Here is a 15,918-nt window from a genome sequence, read left to right as displayed (position 1 = left end):
TTGTGTCATGCAGTTTTCAAACCTCAGAGTGTTGCGCCAACGTGTTACATGTAATTTGTAGATATGAAAGTCCGTATGGGTTTCGCCGCTTCATCCTTTATGACTTGACTACAGACAAAGTTTCTTAGCTGTCTTTTCGGGGCTTTCTGAGAAACAATCTGGAAAGTTTCACATGTACCACCCCCCCCCCCCCCAGTAAAAACAAAACAAAACAAAAAAGAAAAGAACAAGAGGCCCACGGGCCTTATAGGTCACCTGAGTATTGTGTAACATCTTTCAAACAATTAAATTTGGTTCATGTTTTAAACCAGAGGCCATGAAATTCACAATTCACAATTTTGAAAGAGGCACTATTGCTTATCATAATTAAAAACTTAGCATGCTTACTCTACTTACTCAATACCCAGAGTTACAAAGAGAAAATGTTCTTCCACTTTATAACCACCTCACCCCAAAAGAACCACTGACCCTGGGGCCACATATTTCAAAATTTTGCAAATTTTATCATAAAATGGTTGATTAATACCAAAGAGCAGATTTCAAAGCCTTAATTTATTTTCACACTATAGAACAACCACCCCCACCCCCACCCCCCTTGACCCGGGGGGGGGGGGGGAATAAAAAATATCCATTTTGCTAGATACACCTTTCTTCATCATAAATATATATACTTGGATCATTGGCATAAAACCCAGAAGCAAAGGAAAATATTTTCAAAGAATTAATGTATTTTTACTGAATAATCAAAAGAGCCCCCGCCTTAACACCTGAACCCCTGATTCTGGGGCCATAAAATTCACAATTTTGGAAAAAGGCACTCTTGCTAATCATAACTATGATGTATGTGCTTAGTTAGTTTATATAATACTCAGAAGCAGAGAAGAAGATTTTCAAAGAATAAATGCATTTTCACTATATAATCAATAGAGCCCCGCCCTAACGCCAGAACCCCCGACCCTGGGCCATAAAATTCACAATTTCAGAAAAGGTACTCTTGCTTATCATAACTATGTGCTTAGTTAGTTTATAACATACTCAGAAGCAGAGAAGAAGATTTTCAAAGAATAAATGCATTTTCACTATATAATCAATAAAAACCCGCCCTTACACCAGAACCCCTGACCCTGGGGCCATAAAATTCACAATTTCAGAAAAGGCACTCTTGCTTATCATAACTATGTGCTTAGTTAGTTTATAACATACTCAGAAGCAGAGAAGAAGATTTTCAAAGAATAAATGCATTTTCACTATATAATCGATAGAGCCCCGCCCTAACACCTGAACCCCTGACCCTGGGGCCATAAAATTCACAAATCTGGAAGAAGCACTCATGCTCATCATTACTATGTACTTAATAAGTTTATTTAATACTTAGAAGCAGAGAAGAGGATTTTCAAAGAAATAATGTATTTTCACTATATAATCTACATAGCCCCGCCCTAGCACTAGAACCCCTGACCCTCGGGCCATGAATTTCACAATTTTGAAGAGGACTCAATGCTCATTACATTCATGCTAACAGTTTGCCTGCTTGGTGTCCAGGAGTAAAGAAGAAGATTTTTAAAGATTGCAATAATTTTATTTGTTTTGGCCCCACCCCTCAGGCCCCAGGGGGGTGGGGACCATGAAATTTTAAAAATTTTGTTCCCCTTCACCCATAGATGCTGCATACCAAATTTGGTTGAAATTGGTTAAGTGGTTTCAGAGAAGAAGCTGAAAATGTTCAAATGTTAACACACGACACGGACGAAAACGGATATCAATAGGTCACCTGAGTTACTCAGGTGACCTAAAAACAAAGAAATAAATGCAGGGGATCACTTTCTTATCTGTAGAAACTGGAGCTTAGCCGGAAAGGCCAAAGAAGCGTTTGGTTTCAGAGCTTAATGAGGTAGACATGTACATTGGTTTGTTTGTGAACTTTTTTGACAGTTCAAGCCTCAAGAATTAAACCATTCATAAACAATCAAAAATTTAATAAGTTTATATATTATTTTGGAAAAATTATACCAGTAAATCTATAAATTGACAACATTAAACATTTTTTTCAAGACAGTTTTAGGCATGTCCTTTTTGTATATATATTCTGCAAATATATATATTTTTTTTTTTTTATCGCATAATTCTTTTTCATCATTTTGCAAACACACCGATGAGACGTCACGTCTTTGAAGCGCTTTTGTGACCTAATTATGTTTATGTCACAAAGGTCCCTTTTCGCTTGACGCAACTCATATATAAATGCAGTGAAATTGAATGATGTGTTCACTAGGTGGGCCCCTCATCTACTCATGAGGCGGGTCTTACCATGTATTACGTACCTTAAATTCAAAGACAGTATTGTTTGCTGTTTATTATCCCTTTCGAAAATTTATTCACTTGCATGGAGACGCCAAGACACCTCCGAAACACTCTTAATTAGTCATGGTAAATTTTATTGATGATTTGTTTCAAGAGTGAAGAATTCCAATGAGCTAAAAACAAAAGATTGAGACGTCGCCATTGTTTTATTAAGAGCCAATTTAATGCCCTGTAATCACATCTGGATGTTATTTTGTTTCCAACAAATGCTTGAAAATCACAATAGAACAATGTCGGCCGTTCTGATACAAACTGATTTTGATGAATTGCATTTTATTAAACTTGGTTAACAATAAAAAAATATTTGATTCATCTTATTTTAAAAATCTTTTCAGTCGGCGTGATTTAATTGGGTCAGTCGCGTTAGGGGAAACAAAGGTATTTTTTATTTTGGCCATCTTAGTGTTAAGTGTTTGCCAAGTTATTATGAAATGAAATTTAATCTAGGAGATGTAGCATTTTAAAAGTATTTCATAGAATTTTATATTTTAGTAACCATGGCAACATAGTTTATCGAAATAAAAAAGTCAATACATGTACATGGAATTGTGTATCTAAGTGTAGTCTACATGTTTGCCACATTATTTTGAAATCAGATTTTAACCCTAGGGGAAGTAGCATTTTGAAAGTATTTTACAGAAATTTCTAGCTTTAGTAACCACGGCAACACAGTTTATCGAAATCAAAAATCAAAATCTAGAACTGTGTAGTCTACTTGTCTGCCAAGTGATAACAAAATCAGACTAAAACTGTAGGAGAAGTAGCATTTTGAAGAATTGTTTACAGATGGACAGACAGACGGATGGACGATGAATAAATTACTATCGCATAAGCTCTTTTGGTCTTTGACCAGTTGAGCTAAAAAATAAAGACTTACTTTTAGGAATGACATCAATATATATATCAGCTTCTCCAACGGTATTTTTTATTTTCAAAATGTATACTCCATAATCACTCTTTGTAACTGATGTCTGGTTGTATCTGATAGTGAAATTATTCACAGCATTCACAAAAAAATTGCTAGTCATTTCACTGACTACAGTTTTGTTTATACGTGTTAGTTGATAGCTTGGTTTTGGATATGCTGTGACATTGACTGAAAATTCAATTCCAATTTCATCTGTTATCCCAAGTGTAATGTTTCTTACCATTTGCGGTTTACCTGTCAAGAGAAAAAAAGTTTTATATTGAGGATCCTGTAATGAAAATAACTTTCATAACTAGTACGCTTTGACTTTTGGAGAAAGAACCTTCATAGGAAAAGATTTTTTTCAAAGGATTTTCAAACTTTTCAAATTGAGTAATAAGTACTAGCTTAAGATTATATGACATACTTTCTTGTAATTAAGGCCAGATAAAATTAATCTTTAGATTCTCATTCCTGCCCACCCCTCTCAAAGTGTCCCGCCCCGGTGTTTTTTATTTCAAAATTTGTATTTTTATTCAGCGAGAATTTTAATCAAAGTTTAAGAGTAAAATCTCCCGTCTGTATTAAAAGTCGCGTGTCGCTATTTATAGCAAAAGAAGTGTGAAAAATGGAGAAATATCAGCAATAAAAGCAGTTTAAATATGTAAGGAAAAGATAATTTGTCAATATATAGAGAATTAATTAAAGCAGAGAAGAAAAAATAGCATAAAGACATCTATATATCATCACTGGCATTAGCAAAGATGAGGAAAATGACACCTGGTCAAGTTCTAACGATCTCTAGCTGTACATGATTTTGCATTTAGAAAAAAAAATAAAACATCGTCAGCAGACTTTAGAAAATAAAAGTGCTAAGGAAATGTTTCATCTTAAAACTGTTTAGGCCTAGACTTTTTCAGAATATTTTATAGATTTTGCAAACATGACCTATTTTAATGTCGAACATGTCATTTTAGTCTCAAGAACGATAGAGTTTTTGAGGAAGGTGGAAATCTGTGATATTTTACACAAAACAGAAGGATTTGTTGGTAAACCAAACAGATATTTGGGGAAAGGCAATGAGAAGTCATGCATGCACAATTTATTAATTAGTATCTGCACCTCATTTTGTTTGGTGTGTGCTGTATATGTGTACTTGATTATTTGTTAATCAAACAATAAATATTAAATTTGTAAAACAAGAAACATCTGTAGATATTTAAAAGAATATGAAAACAATAAAGTCTATTCAAATTAGCATTAACATATTATGAAAAAAAAATGTGTACGAAGAGTCCATGTTTTGTTGATACTTTCAATTATAAAAAATAAAAAATAAATTCTGCCCACCTTCCCCAATGTTTTAGCAAATTCGGATGAGAATCTAAAGATTAATTTAATGTAGCCTAAATGTTGTGCAGCCAGTGCAACTTAGAAAAATAATTTCAACTTTAAGTACAGATGAATAATTTTTAGCTATTTTTAAGGGTATCGGCTCACTGAGAAGAAAATAGAAAACAACAAAACTCTTATTCAACATCTCTATTTAAGGAATTAATGACCTGAACAATATTTAGAATTTCTTTTGAAATTAAATTCATTTATAATATCTAAAATCAACATAAAAAATCAAATCTATAGATCAACAAAATATAGGCCAACAATATATAGAAAAAATAAATTAGGCCAAAATAAAAAATACCTTTGTTTCCCCTAACGCGACCGACCCAGTTAAAACGCGCCGACTGAAAAGATTTTTTAAATAAGATGATTCAAAATTATTTTTATTGTCAACCAAGTTTTATAAAATACAATTTCATCAAATTCAGTTTTTATCAGAACGGCCGACATTGTTCTACTGTGATTATCAAGCATTTGTCGGAAACAGACGGAAACAAAATAGCGCCCAGATGTGATTACAGAGAAGTATAGTTCCTCATAAAACAACGGCGATGTCTCATTCTTATGCCTTTAGCTAACTAGAATTCTTCCCTCTTCAAACAATATGATAATAAAATTTACCATGACTAATTAAGAGTGTTTCGGGGGTGTCTTGGTGTCTCCATTTGAGTGAATAAATTTTCGAAATGGACATTTAACAACGAACAAACAAATTTTAGGTATGTAATACATGGAAAGACCAGCCTCATGAGCAGATGAGGGGCCAATCTAGTGAACACATCATTCAATTTCATTGCATTTTATTAAATTTGAGTTTTGATCTAATAAACAATTCATGACATCTATGTTCCTATGTTAACTATATGCCAAAATGGAATCATAGGAGTTGTTATAAATATGTCTGCATATTCATCCTAATAAATATATAATTCACTTGTACTTTTTCATGCCTTTATTTACGGGTAAAACTTCGTGACTATGACATTGTTTTATATAACATTTTTATCATTTGTAGATTCGGTTTGATTCCTTTAAATATTGTTTAAATACTCTTTTCAAATAGTTTTGAAATCATAATTCAGCCTCCTGAGACGTCCGGTGACATTTCTCTAATAAGGCTCTTGAAGATTGGTTGTTTCTTTCGAGATTTGTTGGGATGACATTCGAACATTTCCCCCATTGCTTCAAATTTAGACGTACTACGCACTTTTTTGCCATTAAGCAGTGGGATCTTTTTTGAGCCAGCATCTTCTGCGACACTGGACATAAGTTTTTATGGTCCCTTTTGAAGGACCGTTTTCAACGTTCCTCATTGGTATTTGAATCTGCAACTTAACCACTGCAAATCTCATGGCCCTCAAAAAAGTACATTGACTGTTCATAAGCACTGGAGGGTGATTGAAAGTTTGAAAAAAAATACTCGGATGTCCAGTCTTTGCGTATTTGAGAATCTTGTCTTTTTTTATTCGATTTATATAAATGTACTCTGGCGTGAGATATTTCACAAGTTCATCTAAATTACAGTTGTGAATTAATTAATCATGAAATTTGCTTTTAAACGGCAAATGTATGATACTTAGCATTTTGTTCACAAATCACTTTCTTTTGTACTTTTCTTATTTATAAAGGTAATTTTCCATTAAATTCTAGAATGTATTTTCAAAGCTGCTGTCAGAAAATAAAATTGTTTACCTACCTACCGACCCAACTTGAGAATTTAGGGTCGGGTTAGGGGAAACAAAGATATTTTTAATTCCGGCCTTACATGTAAACTTATGTCATGTAAGAGACACTTACAAGAGACTTCGATCTACATGTAAGTCGAGTTTAATTTGGAAATATTTCAGTGCTTCTTAACCCCTTCACTTCCGTACCGGTCAAATTGACCGATGGCACGTTAAAACACGACTTCGCGAAAATAATATCTCCATATCTATTTTATGGTAGCATGAAGGTATATAAGCTATATATCATCTTTTTGGAAATTTTCTCTACTTTTAAAATATCTGAAAAGATTATTATGTCTTGATTGCCGATATTTAATCGATTTTACGTTGTGAAGACAAACGTGACTTTTTGAAAATGGCGTAATTTTCCAAAGCAATTGCCGATTTTCCAGACGATTGATATTTTTTTCCTGATTAACTTTATAAAGAAAGGATGGTATATTCTTAAAGCATATTTTCTCTGCTTTTAAGATATGTAAAAATCATTGTTATTATTTTAAAGTATATTTTAAAAACAAGAATTTTCTTGCACTGATGTGTTTTTTCACGATTTTATTCGTAATGTTTAAACAAAGCTCAGTTTTACGTTTATTTCCGTGTTGAAATAGGGAATACAAATTAAAGCTGGTAAAAGTAGAGAAAATTTTCTTTCCGACAAGCCTTTACAGGCCTTCTTGCGCTCAGTATTTTCTTAATTACGATAATTTGAATTTGTGACCTTCGCATAGTTTTTATAGAAAAATCATTCAATATTTACATGTAACGTCAAGGTCGATATTGTTGCGTCTTACTCAAAACAACAAATTCTTTCATAAGACTTTTTTATCCATTTAAATATATTTTTTACTGAAATAAATGCATAATACAAAAAAAAATAGATTTCAAAAAACAAATATATACTATCGTTCTGCCTTTTGTGAAGTGAAATGTTAATTTATTCACCTACATGTAATGATGTAAATTTCCTGTAGTGATATACAATGTTGAAAAAATTGTAGATTCCCTAAATGTAGATCTTTACTAAAAAAAATCAGATTTTAATATTGTTGTATGTTGTTATACTGTACACTTAATTTGCAATTTAATTAGATCTATATTGGCACAAAATTTAACAACACAAAAACTCGCAATTATAAATAAATGCGACTCATCACTGTATGAGTTGATATGAATTGAAATAACCACGTGTTTCCGCGTGGTAGCAGTAAACAACATGATGGTGATCTGAAATCTGAACGTCAATTTTCATGATTATTTCACAACGAAATTCATCACATCAATGAATCAAATAATACGGACATGCCTTTGGTATTAGCAGGTGAGAATACGTGTATATTGACCGAATAATGTATGTTTAAAACACATTAGTTCACGTTCAAAAGAAAATTAAATGTACACATGTAGTAGATTTTCATGTTCCAGTGTTTGTATTTTGTATTGTTCAGCCAATTTGGTGTTGCTTTTGAACTTTAATGCTTTTGACAATCACTCGCAAGTTCAAAGTAAAATCAAAGTTGCTATAATAATGGAGAGTTGTTTTCAGTATGTGTGTTATAACCAGTGTGTACATGTACCACTTTCATATTGAATTTTTAGGGTGCTGGAACCATATGCAACAATACTTTCATCTGTGAATACCCACTTGCTAAGCCCAACATACACTACGAAGGCCAATTAATATACAAGGACACCAATGAACAGGTAAATTTTTGTTTTGGTACTGAAAATTTCTGTATTTCTAAAATTTCAAAAAATAAAGTCATATTTTATTTGTGTCATTCTCATGATATTGCATTCATTCAAGTTTATAAACATTTGATTTATATTTTGAAAAAAAAGTGTTTGAAACACTTGATTATTCATACAAACACATTATTTAAACACGTAATATCTAATTGAATAAATACCGAGATATGGAACAAGCTGTTTTTATAGACTGCATGCTGTTGTATTTTCAATCTGCATAAAGTATGTGGTTAGAATTTCCATTTTCTAAATTTTTCAGACACTTTCCAATTATTGTACATCATATATATGGGTGGTCAAACTAAATGGATGGTTTATCAACACTCCCATGCTCACAAACAACCTTGCCCCAGGAATTTTGTCCTGATCAGAAGTAACATTTGCAGTCAATTGTCTCCTTTCTTGTTACAACCCTGGCAGCCATGCAGGTTGCAATCTATGAAAGCCATGAAGGGACATAGAATTTTTAAAAATTTATAAAAGTAAACCGAGTTCTTGATTTACACAATCCATTCTTTCGGATTGACAATCTGTTGTAACAAATTGCCAATTCATTCTCTCAGATTATCAATTTGTTGCCTCAAATTACATTATTTCATTAAAATTATTTATCTGTACATATCGGATATGGTAATACATGTTTAAAGAATAGAATATTGTAGTATTTTACATCTTACCTTTAATTACATATTATGGTCCAAAATGAGAAAAATACATGAACATTTTCAAAAGTGAATATGGGTCTTGTGTATTCAAAATATTTCTAAAATAAATATACGTTGAATTAGTTATGAAAGAGGTTCGAAACAACCGGTTGCTGAAACAAAATACATGTAGAATGCACTAATTGATAAAAATGGTTGGATGTATCTGTACATATAATATCATGTTGTTCCTTAAAAACCCTCACTTTTAAATATCAAATTTATTTGGAAACTGGTATTTAATAACATGCTGGAAGGTTTTTTTGTTTTTAGTATGAATGATAGATGTGTAAATGGAATTTTTTTTTTGTATATGCTGGCTTATTTTGCAAACATTTTCCTATGACTAGATTTAAGATTACGTCGGTAAACTGCAGGGGACTTCAGGATATACTTTTAATGAAAATAAGAAGTATGACTCTGTATTATTCAGCTAAAAAAGCTAAGGAGCTGTGTACCATTAGAATCTGAACTGTAAAATGGTTTCATTTAAAAATACCCTGCTGTTTCAACTATTTACTATTATAATTTTGGAGGTGCATGTGAACGTGTAATATCTATTTTTATGCATTCTTATAAAGAAGGAAATTAAAAGCAAAATATGAAAGAGACAAAAGAAGTGCGAACGATAGTATTGTTCTCCCGCCTACCTCCAAGTCAATTTTCAAAAGAAAACATAATTTTATTATTCGATGAATTTCTAATATTTTTTATAGATAATCATACAGATTTTCATAAAACATTAATTATTTGGGAAAACAAAGAAATAACTCTAAAATTTTGGCAAAACTGTGTTTTTAACTATGGAAATCAGCAAAAAAACAGAAAACGGAAAATATTTTTAAAACATCCCCCCCCCCCCCTGCAGTGTCACAAAAATTCCTTTTTACTGGTAATATGGAATGTTATTTCACAAATTCATACCAAAGCTTTTAGTGTGAAGGGGGGGGGGCATGTGTTTATTTACTAAAAAAGATAACAATGCTCATTTTCCACCAATTTCAAAGCGATTATAACTGAAACATTAAAATTTATTGATATATTTATTTTTTAATTATTTGCCTAAAACATAAGAAAAGATATAAGGAATATTTAATCATATCCAAGACTATTTCAAAATGTGGTGATGCTTGAAACTCGGATTTCAATGGAAAATATTGTCTACCCCCCTTTTTTCAAGAGCTGGAATAATGGATAATTTACTGTTTAGCGCTGATATTAAGACAATTCGTCAATTACCATTGAACTGTTCTTAGTTTTAAACAAAGATTTTATTGCCAAAATGCTATTTTAATTGAATTAAATGGTTCCAAAATGTAGGCGGGTTAGTGTGCGTATTTCTTAGACAGCAGAATGTCAAGTGAATAGCATTCAAAGCTTAACCTATTGTGTAAAGATAGTTTGAAGACTTATTTGGGTTTTAACTAAGAGGAGTGCTTGATTTAAAGAAATTTTAAAGTGTTTTATGTATAAAATAAAGATTTTAAATAGGGTGAATTCACCATGCATCGGACACATACCTTGCATAGGACAACTTTAGACAATAAATTCTCTTTCGGCTTAAGAGTTCCGTGTATTTATTTGTTTCTGTCTTAAAGATGAAGATTTAAATTTTTTAATGATATCGATTGTTATTATCATGTTGTGATAAAAATACCCCGAGAATGGCCTTGAAGTTACGTCATATTTTACATCATCAAAGGGGAATAACCAGAAATTTATGATTTTGCGATTTTTAGAGTTATCGTTCTTAAAATTCGACTTCAACGGAACGAGTCGGACTTTGGTAAATAAAGTCAAAGATTGGTAATTTAACAAAAAATTTAAAGAAATTTCACTTCAATGTTCGTATAATTCTTTATAGAGAGGGTTTTCACTAGTATGTTCATTTCCCCGTACATCGGACACAAATTAACCATGCATCGGACACTTTCCGATGCAATGGTAAGTACTACCATTTTCATACAGAACCCAGCTGATAGCTGTTTTTGCGGAAAAAGAAATTAAAAACTCTATATTTTCAGTCAAAATACAAGTTATCGATATATGACGTCTGGATTTTGACTCAATTTATTTCTACAAACCAGAGTATGATAAACCATAAAAAAAAGGGCGCAAATTACCGCATTATAAGCATTTTAAAGCATTTCTTAGGCAGACTGAGGTCTCTTGAATTGTTCTACATTTGTGCAACGATATCGTCAATTAAATTTAATTTGAGGGTTTTTTTCTTAGATAAAAGATAAAAATATATCCATATTAAGCATTTTAAAGCACTTTGATAAAGGTATGATATTTTTCTGGTCAAAATACCGTCTGTCCGATGCATGGTAAACAATGTCCGATCCATGGTGAATTTTGAGTTATCGCCAAAATTTCGATTTTTGAGGATATTTTCTCAATAAAGGGCATATAATTGGGTCACAAATTGATATTTTAATCACAAACTAAATGTTAAACTCCATTTTGATAATTTTCCGTCGGTAGCGATATCGCTAGAACTTGCTGAAGTACAAGGGTATCCGATGCATGGTGAATTCACCCTAATACAAAACGTCCTGCTCAAAGGCTTTCTTTCACTCCACAAGGTGAGAAATTAAAGGGAAACAGGCCTTATGCATGTAAATGTTGTACAATGTATTTACATCAATCTGTACACTCATAAGAGGCTACAGCTAACAAGGCAATGTAGGGGTAATGCATACTTTTTGTCCCCCACTTGAAAAGTGGGGGATATTAATTTGGGTTTGTCCGTCCGTCCGTCTTTCTGTAATGCTTAATCGTTTCCACACGATATCTCGAGAACCCTTTGAGCTTTTGCAATGAGATTTAGCATAGCAACTCCCTATGGACTAAAGAAGACCCCTATTGATTTTGAGGTCAAAAAGTCAAAGGTCAAGGTCATAAATAAGCAAATTCTGTCTGTTAAAACACTTTCGTTTCCACACGATATCTCTAGAACCATTTGAGCTATTGCAATGAAATTTTATATAACAACTCCCTGTGGCCTAATGAAGACCCCTATTGATTTTGAGGTCAAAGTTCAAGGTCATAAATTTATACATTCTGTCTGTGTGAAATACTATTATTTCTGGGTGATATTTCAAGAAGATTTTGAGCTTATGCAATGTAATTTTATATCAAAACTCCCTAGGACGTCTCTCGCCCCTCTCAAAGTGCCCCGCCTGTTTGTTTTATTAGTATTTATAGTATTACATGTCGCTATTTTTAGCGCATGGGCATGAGGAGAGTTATTGCGTATAAAACAGGTTCTCGGCGGACTTTATGTTCTTATTACATCTATTAGAACTAATAAAGGCTAAATAAATCAAACACCATGGATTGTGTAAAATTTTGAGAATACCGAACATGAAAACATGAATATATACATGTATGTGACTTTACTTCTGCATATACTTCACACTATGTAAAGCAATTCCGTGGTCTAGTGGTGATGTCTCTCGCTTCAAATGTGAGAGGTCCCGGGATCGAATCTCGGTCGAACCTTTCTTTCTTTTTTTTTTTTTTAAATACTTTTTTTTTTTTTTTTTTTTTTACTAAATGATAGTATTCAGCATGTGAAATGAAAAATTTATGAGGTTATCAAATCATCATTACAGTGATAAAAATTCCATATAAAAAAATCTTCTATACACATAATGAAGAATAAGCAACCAAATCTTTATATGCATATTGACATACATGTACATGTATTTTATTTGCTTCAGTATACATGTATACATTTAATAATTCTACAAATTCAGTCAGGGGGAGCTGACTTTTTCCCTAAGCGGGGGACACGAATTCTCTGAATTAGCTTGTATATGTAGCAATGATTTAACTTTTTGTAGCGGTATTGACTATGTAGCGGTTATGAACATTTTGAAATTGAAGCAGTAATGATACGCACCCCTATCCCACAAGAGTGCACGACTTTTTAGAATCATTTATTATCTTTGCTTACGCTGACAAGTGATGAAAACTAAGCTTTATTATTATTTTAATCCTCTAGTGTAAGGATAATAAAGCATATTGAGATTGTTGGTAAGTACGAAGTCTGTCGTAAGTAAAATCTTAAGTTCAATCTGCTACGAATGCGTTCGTGCATCGTCGGAAACCCACGGGTGATCTCGTCTTTACTTATCACTCATGGGCAAAATCACCGAAAAATCGTCGTATGTAATTAAATATGCATGGGTCATTTGATTGGCCACATCACAGAGTCACGATGTGAAACGACAGTCTTCGTCAATTTCCCGGGAGTCCGATGCCCGGGACCTGGTAAAATTGGAAGCGGGCACGTGGAATTTGCACACTTACAAGCCCGAAGGGCATGTAAATTCTAAGGCATAAGCCGCGGTATAATAAAATTAAATAAGACCAATAACACTAAATGTACTTTAAAGTCTTTTATTTTCCATCTAAAGTCAAGTTCAAAATAAAATTTAACTGAAATCTTATTTTACCGCGATTTCAAAGGAACTCTTCTGCTAAGGAGACACAAAAAGTGTACAGGTTGAAAAAAATATTGGAAGGACAATAGATCGATACAATGGATTTCAGATCATTTCCTTGGCATGAAATGGCAAATAAGAATAATACTATAACTTGATAAAATTCTGGGCATGTAAATATTTGTTCGGGCTTGTGTAATTGGTTATCACACCTGCCCGAAGGGCATGTGCTGAAAAAAAAATTTGGCGAAGACTGAAACAATGAATCACAGTTCACGTTACGCATGCATGTTCGGCATTGCCAAAAACATGAAAAACTCATTCCGTAGTTAATACAGCTGATAAATCCACTCACCGGTGCATTTTGCAGTTAACAAGAGGCCCAAGGGCCTTGAATCGCTTTTCTGATAAATTGTACAACCAATCACTTGTATTTGAAGCCTCTAACCCTAAGTATCCTCAAGACCTGAGTTGCATCAACTGACAAAGTTTGATGATTCTTAGCCAATAGGACTGAAGATATTTCAATAAAGCTATAAAAAGCCATGAGTAGGTCACTGTGACCTACTTTAAGATTGAAGTTTTCTGAGGACTCAAGATGCATTAATAGACAAACTAAGATTGAATTAAGCAATTTAGTATTTGAGATATTCAAAAGTAGGTCACCTTGACTTACTTTTTGGTCTACATTCTTGGAAAACCCAAAATGCATCAACTGACAAAGTTTGATGATTCTAAGTCAATAAGTACCAGAGATACTTAAATATAGCCATAAAATGTCAAAAGTAGGTCATCGTGACCTACATTTTGGTTGACATTTTTCAGAGTCCCAAGATGCATCTGCTGACTAAGTTTGATAATTCTAAGCCAAAAAATACCTGAGATATTCAAAAGTAGGTCACCATGACCTACTTTTTGGTCGACATTCTCTGAAAACCCAAGAGGCATCAACTAACAAAGTTCGATGATTCTAAACCGATAAGTGCTAGAGATACTTAAATAAAGCCATAAAATGTCAAAAGTAGGTCACTGTGACCTAATTTTTGGTTTTCATTCTCCGAAAACCCAAACTGCATCAACTGACAAAGTTTGATGATTCTAAATAAGTATGCCCATAAGTACCAGAGATTTGGTCTACATTCTTGGAAAACCCAAAATGCATCAACTGACGAAGTTTGACGATTCTAGGTCAAAGATACATAAATTTAGCCATAAAATGTCAAAAATAGGTCACTGTGACCTACTTTTTGGTCCACATTCCCGAAAACTCAAGATGCATCAGCTGACAAAGTTTGATGATTCTAAGCCAATAAGTACTGGAGATACTTAAATATAGCCATAAAATGTCGAAAATAGGTCACAGTGATCTAATTTTTTGATTGTCACTCTCCGAAAACCCATGATGCATCAACTCACAAAGTTTGATGATTCTAAGCAATAAATACCAAAGATACTTAAATTTAGCCATAAAATTCTAAAGTAGGTCCTTGCGACCTACATTTTGGTCGACATTTTTCAGAGTCCCAAGATGCATCTGCTGACCAAGTTTGATGATCATAGGTCTGAAAGTAATCAAAATATGCCTTTTAAACAATTTGAAAACAAATGCCTGCAAAATTCTAAAAGTAGGTCACAGTGACCTTCTTTAACTTAAATATGTTTTAAGGTCCCAAGATGCAGCAACTTACAAGATTTGATGATTCTAACCCTCTTAGTGTCTGCAATAATGGGATTAAATGTTTTAAAAAGGATAGGTCATAAAGTTCAAAAAGTAGGTCAAGGTGACCTACTTTTAAGTTGACGTTGTTCAAGGACCCAAGATGCAACAACTGACAAAGTTTGATGATCATAGGCCTTAAAGTGTTCAAAATATGCCTTTAAATCAATTTGAAAACAAATGCCCGCAAAATTTAAAAAGTAGGTCACCGTGACCTACTTTGATTTAACATGATGTTAAGTCCTAAGATGCATCAACTTACAAGATTTGATGATCCTAGTCCTTATAGTAAGCAAAATATAAACATTTTCATTAATTGTAAATTTAGGTCAACTTTAAAGTGACCTTGAGACCATGCCATTTGCCCCAGTGTCATGCCTTGAACAATTTTTAGCTGACCTCAACGAAGTTGGGGGAGCTAATGTAATACCCTCGGCGTCGGCGTCGGCGTCAGCGTCGGCGTCCCAGGTTAAGGTTAAGTTTTTTGGAGCAGTTTTCTTTTTAAGTACTTCTATGCCCTATATTGATTAGACATGCATGGAAGATGGTTCTAGTGTGTTTCATTATACCAGTCAAAGTTTCAGATGCTGCAATTTCAGCAAAGGAATGACCAGGTTAATGTTTTTGGAGCAGGTTAACATTTTTGGTGCAGTTTTTGGTGTAGGTTTCATTTCCAAGTAACTATAAGCCCTATGTTGACCAAACTTGCATGGATGATACATCTAAGGATGCATACTACCAGGCTTGCTTCGGATGCTGAATCTGACCTACATTTTACGGTTGAGTGAACAGGTTAAAGTTTTTGGTGCAGGTTTCATTTCCAAGTAACTATAAGCCCTATGTTGACCAAACTTGCATGGATGATACATCTACGGATGCATACTACCAGGCTTGCTTCGGA

General features: G+C 33.2%; 1 protein-coding gene across 1 annotated transcript in view; it reads right to left on the bottom strand.

The window, feature by feature from the left end:
* Window positions 1-3,072: 3,072 nt before the first annotated feature.
* Window positions 3,073-15,918, bottom strand: part of LOC134260245 (hemicentin-1-like) — a gene marked incomplete at its 5' end in the record, with an annotated part of 95,849 nt that continues 83,003 nt past the window's right edge. Inside the window, 2 exons of the mRNA XM_062742819.1 lie at window positions 3,073-3,080; window positions 3,239-3,523. Of these exons, the coding sequence (XP_062598803.1) occupies window positions 3,073-3,080; window positions 3,239-3,523 (293 nt within the window). The remainder of the gene's footprint in view (window positions 3,081-3,238; window positions 3,524-15,918) is intronic.

This window comes from Saccostrea cucullata, unplaced genomic scaffold, assembly GCF_032062105.1.
Source record: "Saccostrea cucullata isolate Sc308-1 unplaced genomic scaffold, CSIRO_AGI_Scuc_v1 ctg1545, whole genome shotgun sequence".
Classification (NCBI taxonomy): domain Eukaryota; kingdom Metazoa; phylum Mollusca; class Bivalvia; order Ostreida; family Ostreidae; genus Saccostrea; species Saccostrea cuccullata.
This window is presented reverse-complemented; position numbering and strand designations above follow the sequence as displayed.